The sequence below is a fragment of the Marmota monax genome, unplaced genomic scaffold (genome assembly GCF_021218885.2).
Source record: "Marmota monax isolate L192 unplaced genomic scaffold, Marmota_monax_Labrador192_F-V1.1 WCK01_AAM20220418_F8-fsc00018, whole genome shotgun sequence".
Taxonomy (NCBI): Eukaryota; Metazoa; Chordata; class Mammalia; order Rodentia; family Sciuridae; genus Marmota; species Marmota monax.
The window spans coordinates 5,754,854-5,768,151 of record NW_026692201.1 but is presented as its reverse complement, the minus strand read 5'-3'; the positions used below and the strand labels follow the sequence as shown (position 1 = coordinate 5,768,151).

At 46.7% G+C, this 13,298-nt stretch overlaps 1 protein-coding gene across 1 annotated transcript; it reads left to right on the top strand.

The window, feature by feature from the left end:
• The first annotated feature begins 4,965 nt into the window (after positions 1–4,965).
• On the top strand, positions 4,966–12,908 carry Otp (orthopedia homeobox). Its single transcript, XM_046426733.1, has 3 exons — positions 4,966–5,002; positions 6,288–6,697; positions 12,378–12,908. Exons 1-3 carry the CDS (start codon positions 4,966–4,968, stop codon positions 12,906–12,908), a joined length of 978 nt encoding a protein of 325 aa, XP_046282689.1.
• The last annotated feature ends 390 nt before the right edge of the window (positions 12,909–13,298 follow it).

The window sequence follows — 13,298 nt, the reverse complement described above, 5'->3', positions numbered from 1 at the left end:
TTATCAAGGCAACTACTCTAGCTGAGAGAGGCCTGGAGTCCCTGTTCTCCTGGTCCCAGGCAAGCCTAGAGGACGCATATTTGGGCTGAGTCCAGGCTTGTTTGGCTAGGAGTTTAAGACGTTTTTCTAGGTGTCTGGGAGAGACTACGCCCCAATGCGAGTTGCGGGAGATTTCGCTGTGAACGTGCAAGGGCGCTTTAACTGTGGTCGCTTTGGCTGGAAACCTTGAAAGAGAGAGAGTTCTTTTGTGTAGAGAAGTGTGGAAGCACCCGGCACCCCTTCGCAGAGACTTGGCCGCCCTCCCAGATCTCCTTCCTTGCATTCACCCCACCCTCAGATCGACCCCCACAATAAGCCATCCATGGAGCAGTCCAAACTCTAGGGTGGCCAGATGTGATCTACCGACCCCTGCCCAGGAAGAGGGGTGGGGGCGGCTGTGGTAAGGACTAGGGGAAAGCTGGTTCTGGCACCCGAGGCAGGATGTGTGTTTATCCAAACGCAGTAGAATTGGGAGCTTCCTCTGCTTTCCTCCTGTGTTTGCCTCCCACCCTTTAATCTTTTTTTCCGTTTCTAAGGTAGGCCTGAAGAACACGATCTGATTTGCCATTGCGTTTGGGTTATTGCATATCTGGAAAAGTAAACAGGAGTGTTCAAGTCACTTGATTTGTTTTCTGTAAGCAAATAATACCCAAAAGCATGGCTGTAATTTACCACGAATTAAAATTGATTCTTTTCATCAGGAAAGAAAATAGGAAAATGTGAGATCGTTAATTATTGAGGGAGGCGCTCCTCATTAAAGGGAACAATGTTACAATTCAGCATTTAATAGCAGGAATGTGAATAATAACGCGCCATATTTCAGCCCAGTATCTGCAAAGAAAAGAGAGCAGTTTACAAGCAACCTAAGCAGCCGAAAGTTACATTTAATAAACACCCGAGGTTTCTGTAAGTGGAAAAAGCAATTAGGGTTCTGGGCACACTACCCAATTCTTCCCAGAGCATCCTGTATATATTTTCATCCTTTCTGTTTCTCTACAAAGGATTCACAATGAATGCAGAAATGCAATTAGAGAGAAAATCAGAATTGCAAACCTAATAAGCATAAATTCATCTTTAAAGTACTTACTGTCCCATCTCCTACCCTATTCCACCTCATCCCACCTCCTCATCCAGCCACACTGTATTTCTAAGTCCTGCTGTGGAATGGGATGGCAAAGCAGAAGAAAAAATATCTATTGTGTAGTTGTTGTGTTTGTAATTTACATAATTGTTCATTAAGATTCTGGTTTTAAAATCTATACCTCTCCCCGGAAGCTGATCTCTCCCCAAACTACTGAGTTCTCTTGCTAGGTCTAGGCTCTCCTGTGGCAGGAGACGGTTCCCTGGCCTTTAAACGCTCTTTGTGCTTCGTTAAAAAGGAGAAGGGGGGGAAAGGAGAAAGAAAAAAATGATTTCCCTGTGCATCGCCCCTTGGCAGGCTCTTGTACAAAATTCAATCTCTATTTTTTATGAGAAGTAAACTGTCTAAATAAATTTTATTAGGGGCAACCAATATATTTTCTGGTAGTTCCCTTTGTTCCACTTCTACGTGTGTGTAACAATCTAAAACCTATTTATTGAGGAAAAATCACTGGATCCGTCATAGAAAATCCTTTTACTTTGCTTTGAAGTGATTTCTGAAGACATTCTTGTCATTCCGAAGATTTGGGGGCCATTGCGCTAAAGCCTCGCCTTGTTAGGGACTTCAGTTCCCATGATCATGTGGGAAATGCCTTAAATTATCAACAGCAATGGGCCTGACCGGCACTTTCCCGGCTGCCCCAGGAACGTGGGAAGATGACGGGGATAAAACTCTGGTAAATACATCTCAGCCGCTGCCCAGGTGGATTCAGACATTGGCCAAAACGAGCTGCCGAGAGGAAACCAGGCGCGGGGGCATTTTACACCGAGACTATTGTTTTCCCTCGCCTGCGGGCTGCAGTTTCCAAGCTCCTGCTCCAGCTACAACTAGCGCCCTCCCCACACCAACGCCCCCACACCCACTCGGGTCACCCCCACCCACTCTGATTTCCCTTTCTTTCAACCCCCCTTTCCTCCCCCACCCCGAGGTGCTTATGCTCTGAAGTCTTGGAAGAAATGATTTAGTTTGTTTATACTGCTATAAAAATCAAGACCAATAGAAAAGTCATAAAATGAAGCGGGCTATCAATCACGCCGCAACATTGTTATTCAGCGGTTACTAACAGAGATGGATAATCCTTTGATTTCGTCCCATTGTTATTACTCTGATGTGTCTTCACATTAACTATTACACATTTATTTATCGACCTGAAAGATACAACAAAACAGAATATACGAGCGAGTGCGTGTGGGAGGACGCGGCTTGGCTGGAGGCTGATCTGGGGCTGCTGTGGGATGGGGACCTGAGCGCTGGTGGGCACACACGGGTCGACTCAAGGCTCGGTGCCCTTCTTTTCCCGGGTTACCACCTCTCCTCCCTCCCAGCAGGGTGTAGAGCCCCTGCGGTGCGGGCCTCCGCAGACCTGCTTCTTTGGGGGAGCAGGGTGCGGTGCGGCTGCTAGGTTTCCCAGCCCCTTCCTTAGCACTTCTCCTCACCCCTGCTTTTGCATTCCGGCCAGGAAACTACCCAAGCCACACGTTGGGCACAAACCCCTTGCGAGTCCCTGGACAGACGCAGCCAGGTGCGCACTCCCAGCCGCGTGCTGAGCAAACGCCGCCCCGCCCAGGTCTGCTGTCGGGTCTACTTCTGCTGCGCGCGCTCGGCGCTTTAGCTTTTGGGTTTGGGGATCCTTGGAGGAAAGAAAGCTTTTATTGGAAGGACTCTGTTTACTTTAGGTCTCGAAATTCTCCTCCCAGCAAAACCTTTCTGGAAAGGGCACCGCGCGCCTGCCGGTGCCCTTGCGGCTCGCAGATCTGCTGCAGCCACCAGGCTCCGCGGAACCGAAATTCCCAGTCCCGGCGCCCCAGCTCCACCTAGGCCGCGTTGGCAGCAGCTGCAACGGCCTCTGAAGCCCGGTCAGGCCCGGAGCTTCAGGGTGAGCCATCTCCACAGCTCGGAAGGACTGGGTATAGTTTTTGCCCTGCATTCACACGTGTGTGTGCGCTTGTGTGAGCACGCACACACTGGTGTGCACGAGAGGAGGTTGAACGGGCTGCAGGAGGGACAGAGCAAACAAAACTGCCCCGGAGTTCGCTTTTGCCGCCTCCTTTGTCTCCTTGCTTGCTCCCTGTCACACACAGCTGAGGGGACACACACACACACACACACACACACACACACAATTCCTCTCTCGCATCTGCTCTCAGGCAGCATTTCCAGTGTTTTGTGTAAGTCAATTGGACGGCGAACAAAAAAAGCCATTTGCTCTGTATTATTTAAAACAGACTTCATAGGGCCACCCTTTTGTGGAAGCTTTATTTGCACTAAATGAATAATCTTAATTGCATCACTCTCGAATTAAAAATCAATGTTAATCAAGATGGGAGTAGTAAATATCAGTTTTCATTGTGACTGGGTAGAGGGCATTTTTCTTGTGATGCAAATAAAAATACAAGTCAAATAACTTTAAAAGGGCATTATGTTCTGCTACAAATACAATTGAAACGGATTGTTTAGGAGCAGATCAAAAATGGTACAGAATTTTGCACTTAATTTCCTCAGTTATCATTTACAATAAGAACCTCTGGGCTTGACAGCCAAGTCTAAACAGTAGTAAATTAGTACAAATTTATACTGATTTTACTCTAATAATCGTAATAAAAGCTTATAGATTTGGCACTAATTACATAAATGCCTAATGATCTTGAAAATTACTCTGGTTAGAAATATATTACTAATCTAAACTTTGTTGTTGGCTGGCTCTGAAAAATCAGAACATTAGAAATGGTTCGCTTCACTTGTGCAAAGCACTTTAAATTGTTCACGTAGTTTAACATATTCAAGAGGAAAATAAAGAGCATTTAACTTTATTTACAGCCTTAAGTGGAGTTGGGAGCCCAGCTGAACTTAGAAACTTTGACCAGAAGAGTGGGTCGGGGGCCAGGATCTAGAGTGGATTGGGCCGAGGAGCGGAACCTAGGATTGAGCCTCGTGGTAAGAGTATAGAGCGCACCAATGCACCCTGACTCAGGTCCTCGAAGCCGACACGGGGCACCCGCAGCGCCCGGGGAGCCGACTCCTCTTGGCGCTCTAGGCCGGCGGTAGGGTTGGTGGTTGGTAGGCCCCGTGGCTTAGGCAGGGTGTCTGGGTCTCTGGTGCAGGCCTGCTGAGCAGCGGAAAAGTCTAGGCATCGTCTGGAGGCCGCCGCGTGCCCGGGTTGGGCCCTGGGCTTGACCAGAGCAGGCCAATGTTGCCTAGAACGCGCGGCGGGGGCGACTCTTGGGTCACGCGGGGGTCATGCCCTGCTCTGGTCTCTTCCCTGCCCCTGCTCCAGGAAGTTACTAGCTCTGAGACTCGGCTGCGCCTGTGAAGCAAGCAGGTCAGGACATGGGGAAGAAAAGATGTGCCTGGGAGAAAAATCTCAGGAAAAGAACTAAGGGAGGCCGGGCCCAGAAGCCCAGGGTGAGACCGAGGCATCCTCCGCTGCCTTAGCTGCTGCTCGGGCTGGAGCTGCCAGGGTTGCCGCCGCCGCCGCCTCCTCCGGGCTGGCGCGGGCGGGCGGGCGGAGTGGGGGACTCTCCGGGCGCTGACATTTGCAGGCTGCCCTCCTGATTGGTCCCCTCGCCAAGCTGCTCACGGGTTCATTCAACTGTTAAGCACCTCCCCGTCTCTCTAAAGGACATTATAATGCAAGAAGCCCCCTTTTTAACCACAAACCGAATTTTCTTTCATTTAGGTGATCTATATATATCTATATCGTATAGCTTATAGCTTATATCTATTTTAAATAACTTAAAGCCGCTAAAATTTGGGGGGGAACAGCTTTCGCCCTGGAGCGGTGCGCGATGCTGTCTCACGCCGACCTCCTGGACGCCAGGCTAGGTGAGTGTGCGCCTCTGGCCCCGGCAGCCAGGAGAAGCCGGGGCAGGAAATTGTCAATTTGTTCCTTATTTTACCTTAATGCGCCCTAAATGGACTAATTTCTTTAAAAGTAATTGTGCAGTATTAAAGTTTAATTTGATTTAACATCGTCTTTTAAAAAAAATCTATGGAATATGTAGATCTAGAAAAGGAGTTGGGGAATGGTGTTACTTTTTGTTTTTCTTATTTTTGCTTACCCCCACCCCTTTATTTTTTTTCCAGAGGCGATCTATCCCGTGAGATAATTTGTTTGGAGGTGTTTCTCTTTTTTCTTTCTTGTTAGCTTTGACTTGGGATTTCTTTCTCTTTTTTCCTCTCTCCCACCACCTCTTTTCCTCCTCCTCCTCCTCTAAGTATGGTTGAATTTGTTTTCTTTAAAATAAAATAAAAACTTTGGCCTAAAAGGAGAAATTGCTGTCATCGAGGTGGATTTGCTAAGTGAGCTGGTTGAGAAGGAGAGAAGCCAAATTCATCCTCACAGGCATCTCTACCTTCTAAAAAGGACCCAGCGTTGCCAATAGCTGAGAGAAACGAACCTTTTATTTCTCCGGAAAGAAAAGTTGAATTCTCTGAAGTTTGATTCACTGTTATGTGTGTAGAGTTTAGAGTTTCTTTTAAGCCATCTGGGTCGCTGGGCTTTGGGTTTCCGGTTTGGGATTCTTTAGTGATGGATGTGATTCCATTTTCCAAACACTTTCTCAGATTTGAGGGGGGAGGCGGAGCTGATTTGGGTTGATTTCGGGGGGTGGAAGTCTCAGAGACTTATTCATCTTCCGAAAGTGAGAGGGAATCCGGCAGGAGGTAGAGTCCATCAGTTTGCCTTAGCTTAGGTGAGGCAGCAACCGAAGAACCAAGAATCTTTTAATTTTCTTTATTTCTCCCCTTCACCTCCAATGTCCAAGGATTTACTCTCGATTTCCTGGGGCGCCAGGGGTAGGGATTATGAAAGGGACTAGGAGGCATGTTTTATTGCCGGGCCTGGGAGCGTTTTATTGTGGGAGAAACGAAAGCATGTGCTGTTTGCTACCGGGGTCAGCTGCAGAGAGAGGGGAAAGGGCCAGATGTTATTCCAACGTAATTGTCCAAATCCTGGGGAACCCAGCTGAGCGCTCTGGGAGTTTCGTCCATAGGGCGAGCTTAAACGCGGAGGGTACCGAAGATGGGGCCGAGGAATCACCGCACCGGGAAGATAGTCCTTCCTGGCGTCGCCAGGAGAGTAGTGACCACGATCCCCTTGCCTTCTCAGGTATGAAAGATGCCGCCGAGCTGCTGGGCCACCGGGAGGCGGTGAAGTGTAGGCTGGGCGTGGGGGGCTCTGACCCCGGGGGCCATCCAGGGGACCTGGCGCCCAACTCCGACCCAGTCGAGGGAGCAACTCTGCTACCTGGGGAGGATATCACCACAGTGGGCTCTACCCCAGCTTCGCTGGCGGTGAGCGCCAAAGACCCGGACAAGCAGCCCGGGCCCCAGGGCGGCCCGAACCCCAGCCAAGCCGGTCAGCAGCAGGGCCAACAGAAACAGAAGCGCCACCGGACGCGCTTCACTCCTGCACAGCTCAACGAGTTGGAGAGGAGCTTCGCTAAGACTCACTACCCGGACATCTTCATGCGTGAGGAGCTGGCGCTGCGTATCGGGTTGACCGAATCCCGAGTGCAGGTATGCGGAGTTTGGGAGCTCCGACGGAAGGCAAGGAGGGGACGGGAGGATTGGGGCAAGGGGAGCCGGGCCTTTCCTTTCCCTGTTGAGTTCCTGGGCTCTGCTCCAGCTGCCTAAAGGATCCTGGGTTAGTTAGCCTCGTCTCGCCCAAAACTGGCCCAGATCGACTTCCCCCAAAGGACACGCAAGGCCCATCTCCCAACAGTATAGCCGCATCCCACCTGAAATTCCTCAAAAGTGAAGTCCCATTTTGTTGGGCAGCGGGGTTCGACTCTTTCTTCTGAGAAGGCAAGCCCGCGTCTCTCACGCGGTAAAACCCAGCGTGCACCTCAACTCCAGTTCCTATTATTGACAAGTATTTCATTACCCCCTAATTAATTTGTGTTAAGCTTTTGGATAAAACGGGGAATGCAACAATTATACAGAACGCATAAAAAGAGAGGAAATAAAGCTTTTTTTTAAAAAAAAAGCGAGAGAGAGAGAGAGAGAGAGAGAGAGAGAGAGAGAGAGAGAGAGAGCTCTTCGGATTTCACGGTGTGGCTTTATTCTCTAAAAATCACACTCTTGCAGCTCTCGGGCCAAACACCCTAACCTTTGATGTTTGCAAGAGGTTCTACCAATTCCCTGGAAGTAGCCAGGAGATCCTCCAACCGCTGGTGGGCACTGGGTTTGGTTTGTCTGTTTTTCAACGTTCCCCTAAGGAAATTGGGGTTTGGATGAGAAATGAAGGCTTTCCATTGTAGATACCCGACCCGAAGAAGGCACACATAGGGTGAAAAAGCTTGATCGGAAGTAAACGCAATCATTGTTGACCCCTTGTTGTTATCCAGCCACCCAAGTTGTAAATTATATGTAATCTAGATACCACACCTATAACTGTTTTGAAAATTGGGGTACAAAAGCACAAGCCTAATGAATCCCAAATTTCTTTTCTACTTTTTAAAAAGCATGAAAATAACATCAAATATTTTATGGCAGGTGACTGGAGGAGAAATTTCAAGACGGGCACTTAGTCTTGAGCTATCCAGGGTGCTGAAAATCATCTTGCTATCTTGGACATTGGTATATTCTGTCCTCTGTCCGGTGTCCTGGGTGTTAACCTAACTTGTTAAAGCAGTGCTACCTGCTTTTATAGATTAATCTTAAATATCTCAAATAATTTATATATCATCCAATAAATGAGCAATGAAGGTGTTCCCGTGTTAAATGTTTGTTTCCATTTGGCATTTTTTAAGAGTCTAAATGGGAAAAGTAGTACATGCTTCTATTCCAGTAGTAATGAATGTCATCAGGGATTTAAATGGTCAAATTAATAAAGCAATATTCAGGATATAACATAATAATTAGCATTTTTATTTAATATAAGTCTGAGTGTTTTTGTTAGTGAACTTCAAAAGACCTGAACTATGGGCCACTAAAATTACACATCAAAAGAGTGCTAATTATATTGTGCAGATATCTGTTACTAGTATCCTTTAAATCTTTTACTTTCACCTTTTTAAAAATCTGAAGTTGAATTCAACCTTTGCAAAATACAAAATTAGAAAACTATGCTCATTGTAATTCTTGATTGTAGGTCATTCTGCAGGTTCAAAATTCACAAATTTGCTTTTTTGTTCCTCAAGAGAAATGTTAGTGGTTAATTGTTGTTTAAAAGAGAAAAATGCTGTGTTTTGACCCAGACATACTGGTAATTAGTTCAAATTAAAATAGAACTTAGAATCACAAATAAAATATAATTGGACAACTGATTTTATGAAAAAAGAAAACGAGGTCTATTAAACTTTATTAGGTCTTCCAAAGGTTAATGACAGTGATTCTTTTAATAGAAAAAGTTGTAAATGAAATAAAATACAAACTATGTGATAGAAAGTTGTTTTTTAAGAGTACACAAAAGAATATGCAAGAAGAAAGAGACAAAGTACTTTAATTGTTCTGGCATAATGTTCAACCAAAGATAATAGCTTGAGGCTGTTGATAGAAACAATTTAATAGAATGGCAATTTCAATATTTTTTAAAATAATGTTTCATAGTTTAAAAAGTAATCAGATCAACATAACCTTCTTAATTAACATTTCAAAATGATTAACATTATGTAATGTAATGCAAAATAATTTATGGAAAATGTATTTACTTCACAACTCACTGTACCATTGCTCCTTGACCAAATTCAAATTAAATAGTAATTGGTTTATGTTCTTATATGATGAGTACTTCATAGTTTTCTTTATAGTTAACAGATTGCCACACATTCTTTTCAGCATGTGGGCCACTGCACTGATTAAAAATGATCTAAACATTTAATTTATTGCAATTGTATGTTTTCAGAGATGCTTTTTGATTCTAGGCTAAATTACCCAATATACTTATTTTTATCTATACTTGGTATATATCACACTTCTAAGTATTTATTAAAGCACCTCTACTCACATGGAGGCCAATTCCATGTCTGATATTGCTCCCCTTTTCTGGCTAGTGTAATAAAACCATTCCTTTTATAGCATGCCATTATTAGAAACCAATTTCAGAATTATTTATAACCTGGAATGGCTTATTAAGCAGCAATGCGAGAATCATGCAAATTATGCGATCAAATGCAATATAATAAGCATAATCATTAGTCTCTAGCACGGATTAATTAACTTTCAATATTTTATTTACATAAAAACCAAATCAGTGAAATAACTTCTGCACAGTCAGGCTTGCCTTTCAATATTTTATATGAACAAAAATAATGTGCTGTAATTCCATTGACCGTGTCCCCCAGAATGGCCCTGTCACCTGCCACATCTTAATAGGGGGACAAGCTGAGAGTATTTTCTAGTTTTCTAATGGAATGAGAAATTGCATTTTCTTCCTCTCCCAGCACTATTAAAGTGTAATGAATTCGGCCCAGAGTTCACGGCTGGCTGATCGAAATGAACCTGAGATCTAGGCTTTAATACAGCTCCCCAGATTTCCTCCCAAATCTTCACATTAATCACTTGCTGGATTCCAATGAGATCTTCATAAAGCGTTTGCTTCGAGGGGGAAAAAAGTAATATTCTTTCTTTCTCCCACTCTTTCTCTATTTCTGAGCCATTTATAGCTGGGGAATTAAACGGGCTATATATTTTAAAATACATTTACAGTATGTCTATATTACTGTAACAGCAGATATCATGAAAGTGGATTTTTAGATTCCAACCTCCATTAGATTCTCACTGTTGTATTAAGCATTTTCTGAGAAGAGCTGCATTTCAAACTGAGTACAAAGTTGGCCCGTGGTTGCGGTTAATATATTTCCTGCAGTTGTCATCTGTGCATTCTGAAAATCTCCCTCAGGTTTTGCCTGCATTTTAATCCGTCATGCTCTAGTTTTCAAGTGGAAACATTCACATTTTAAAAACATATGCATCATAGCTTGGAACGGAGGTGCTCAGATCCCATGCAGATTTTTTTTCTCAACCCCAGTAAGCCATGAAACATAAAAGAATTTGTAGCCATCATTTAACTACTAACCCTCAAACATAATTGAGCACAATTTTTTGATTATTCCTACAATATTTAGTTCTTTAACAGCTGTTCTTTTCCGCTTGTGCCTGAGCAGATCCTAGATTCAGAAACCTTTCTGGCAGTGATATTTGCTATTAAATTTCTACTGGGCAATTCCACCCCCACCTTCTTTCTTCTGCTTCTCTCTCCACTCCTTCATCTACTTTACACCCTTCAAACAACCAAACACTTCAGAACTCACTGGCACTTGTAGGGTGTTAGGAACTGGTTTTGACTTTGTAAGATACCTTTCAAAATATATCTAGGTGCTGCCTGTGAGGTGTGGGAACCATTTGGACAGTCTCTGTTAAGGGCTCTGTTCTGTCCAATTCACCCCAATCCAGTGTTGGGTGGGTGCTGCAAAGGGATTTGACACGACAAGTCTCTCCTGGTCATCTGAGGGTTGCTCTCCAGCTAAGGCCTCTAACAGCTCAATTCAACCACATTGATCCCATCCACCATCGAGGGTCCTGCTGCCTCATTAATCCACTGCACCACAGCTCAAGGGCTGCAAGGAGGAAGGGAAGCAGCGTTCCCATTGCTGATGCTGAAATAGGCAGCAACGTAGAAAATGTGATAGAAAGATAGTAGTGGGCCATGTCTAGGTTAGGATAGGAAGGCTAAGGCCCACTCAAAGATAATTCTAGATTGCAATATGGTTTACTCTAGTAAGCGGAGAGTATGTCTTTGCTTGCAAGGGTATGAATACAAGGTTGAGCCTGGCTGGTTTACTGAGAATGGGGGTAGGTATGCCTTGGTACTCCTGATATTAGAGCTTGCAAAATAAACACCACATAGATTGGATTAATGGGTTGAACCTCCTTTGGGGCCACAAGTATGGTGGTCACACTCTGCTGGCTAAATTCTAAAAGGAAACTCAGTACCTGAGCTGTGTCCCACATCATTTACATTTAGGCAAAGCAAATCTCCAGTTGACTAGATTTTAGACTCCAAATCTACCAAGTAGGAATGCTGGCAATTTTTTTTTTCTTAAAGATCAAGTTGAAATAGGTGGAGATGGGAAGTTATCTTAGCCAGGCAGCTTACTTAATATCTTCCACACAGAACTCTTTCCCTGTGGTAGTGAATTGGACATCTGTGGACAGATTTGGCTAGTAGAAAGATTTTCCTGGGCTACTGTAAAGAAAAAGAAGGAGGCTCATTTTCATCAGGAATGCATTTCATCAAACTCATCTTCCTGAAAAAAGACATCTGTGTTTGCCTTAGAAAAATTAAATTTGTTCATTACTAGTGTGGGTTTTAAACCTAATCTGCTTTCACTTGTATTGGTCAGAAAATTTACTTTCAGTTTATAAATGAAAAGAGGGCAACTTGAGGTTATCAGAGGCCTAGTTATCCTCAGCAAGTTACTTAAAAAAAATAGACTTGAAAGCCCTGGGGTGACAGGTTCCAGCTTAGGATTCTGCCCAGACAAACGTGTCCTTAAAAGTGGTTTGGGAATGGAGCAGGAGATTTGTGGTCATGGCACTAAGATCTGTGGGAGGAAACAGAAGTCACTGTGGCAACCCAAACAACACTATAGCTCTGTGGCACTCGCTTTCCCACACCGATCACTATATTAACCTCTCTGCTCTGTCAACCATGGTGTTAGGGGTTTCCTTTGTCTTTCGATTTTGAAACTGTCTATGTCATCCATGGTCCTTCATCAATTTCCAAATTTCCAGCATTTCTGAAAATTCTATACCCCATCAGAGTTATAAGACATGCTATTAAGCCACATGGGAACATATGTTTATCTTCATTTGTACACCTGTGGGTCGAGCCTTGACACATGCCTGCCTGCAGACCTGTGCATTGCACGGAATGTACCAGCGTGTAGGGGCGTGGTGAACACTGCACATTGTAGTGTGTTTGCACTGCGCGTAAACGCTCTGGGGCATGATCACGCCTGATTCTGCGCTTGTGGGTAGAAGGGGCTCCAGTTGCCACGAGATGGTGGGGAACCAAGATCTTTGGCTAGGTATTGGGCGTGTCAAGCCGATGTGGTGTGTTTGCAGTTGTTTGGCCTGTGGCTAAGTGGCTGTATTGACAAGGACTCTGTCGTTTAAGCCCCTGCCCCCACAACCCTACGACCGCGGGGCTCGCTAACAGTCCCCTGTCTCTCTACCTCCTCGCCTGCTCCAGGTCTGGTTCCAGAATCGGCGCGCCAAGTGGAAGAAGCGCAAGAAGACAACCAACGTGTTCCGCGCACCCGGCACCCTGCTGCCCACCCCAGGCCTGCCTCAGTTCCCGTCAGCCGCCGCCGCTGCCGCCGCTGCCATGGGCGACAGCCTTTGCTCTTTCCATGCCAACGACACCCGCTGGGCGGCGGCCGCCATGCCGGGCGTGTCACAGCTGCCGCTGCCACCGGCTCTGGGTAGGCAGCAGGCCATGGCGCAGTCGCTGTCCCAGTGCAGCCTGGCGGCCGGGCCGCCGCCCAACTCCATGGGCCTGTCCAACAGCCTGGCGGGCTCCAACGGCGCTGGGCTGCAGTCGCACCTCTACCAGCCCGCCTTCCCCGGCATGGTGCCCGCCTCCCTCCCCGGCCCCAGCAATGTCTCCGGTTCGCCCCAGCTCTGCAGCTCCCCGGACAGCAGCGATGTGTGGCGGGGCACAAGCATCGCCTCCCTCCGCCGCAAGGCGCTAGAGCACACAGTCTCCATGAGCTTCACTTAATGCAGCCGTGCCCCAGCCCGCTCCGCCCCAGCGCCGTCCCCAGGGCCGCCCCAAGGCCCTTTCGGCGCGCGCGGGGACCCCAGCTCCCTGTCCGGGTCTCTGCCCGGCGCCCTATCCTGTCCCGTCCCGCCCTGGCCTTCACCAGGTCTGTTAAGTCCTTGCCTCTCACCTCCACTCGCTCGGGTTCTCCCCAAGCCCCAGCCTGCGAGGCCTCCCCTCCGCCTGATTTTGCTCGCTCGCGGCCCCCCACCTCCCAGAGTCCCCTTCCCTTCCCACCAACTCCTCCCTCGGCCGGGTCTGGAGCGCCTCACCCCGCCCTTCCCGCTACCCCCGCCTCCCGCCCAGCTCCGGCCGCGCTCGCGCCTCCTCCCGGCCTTCCGACCGGCGGCG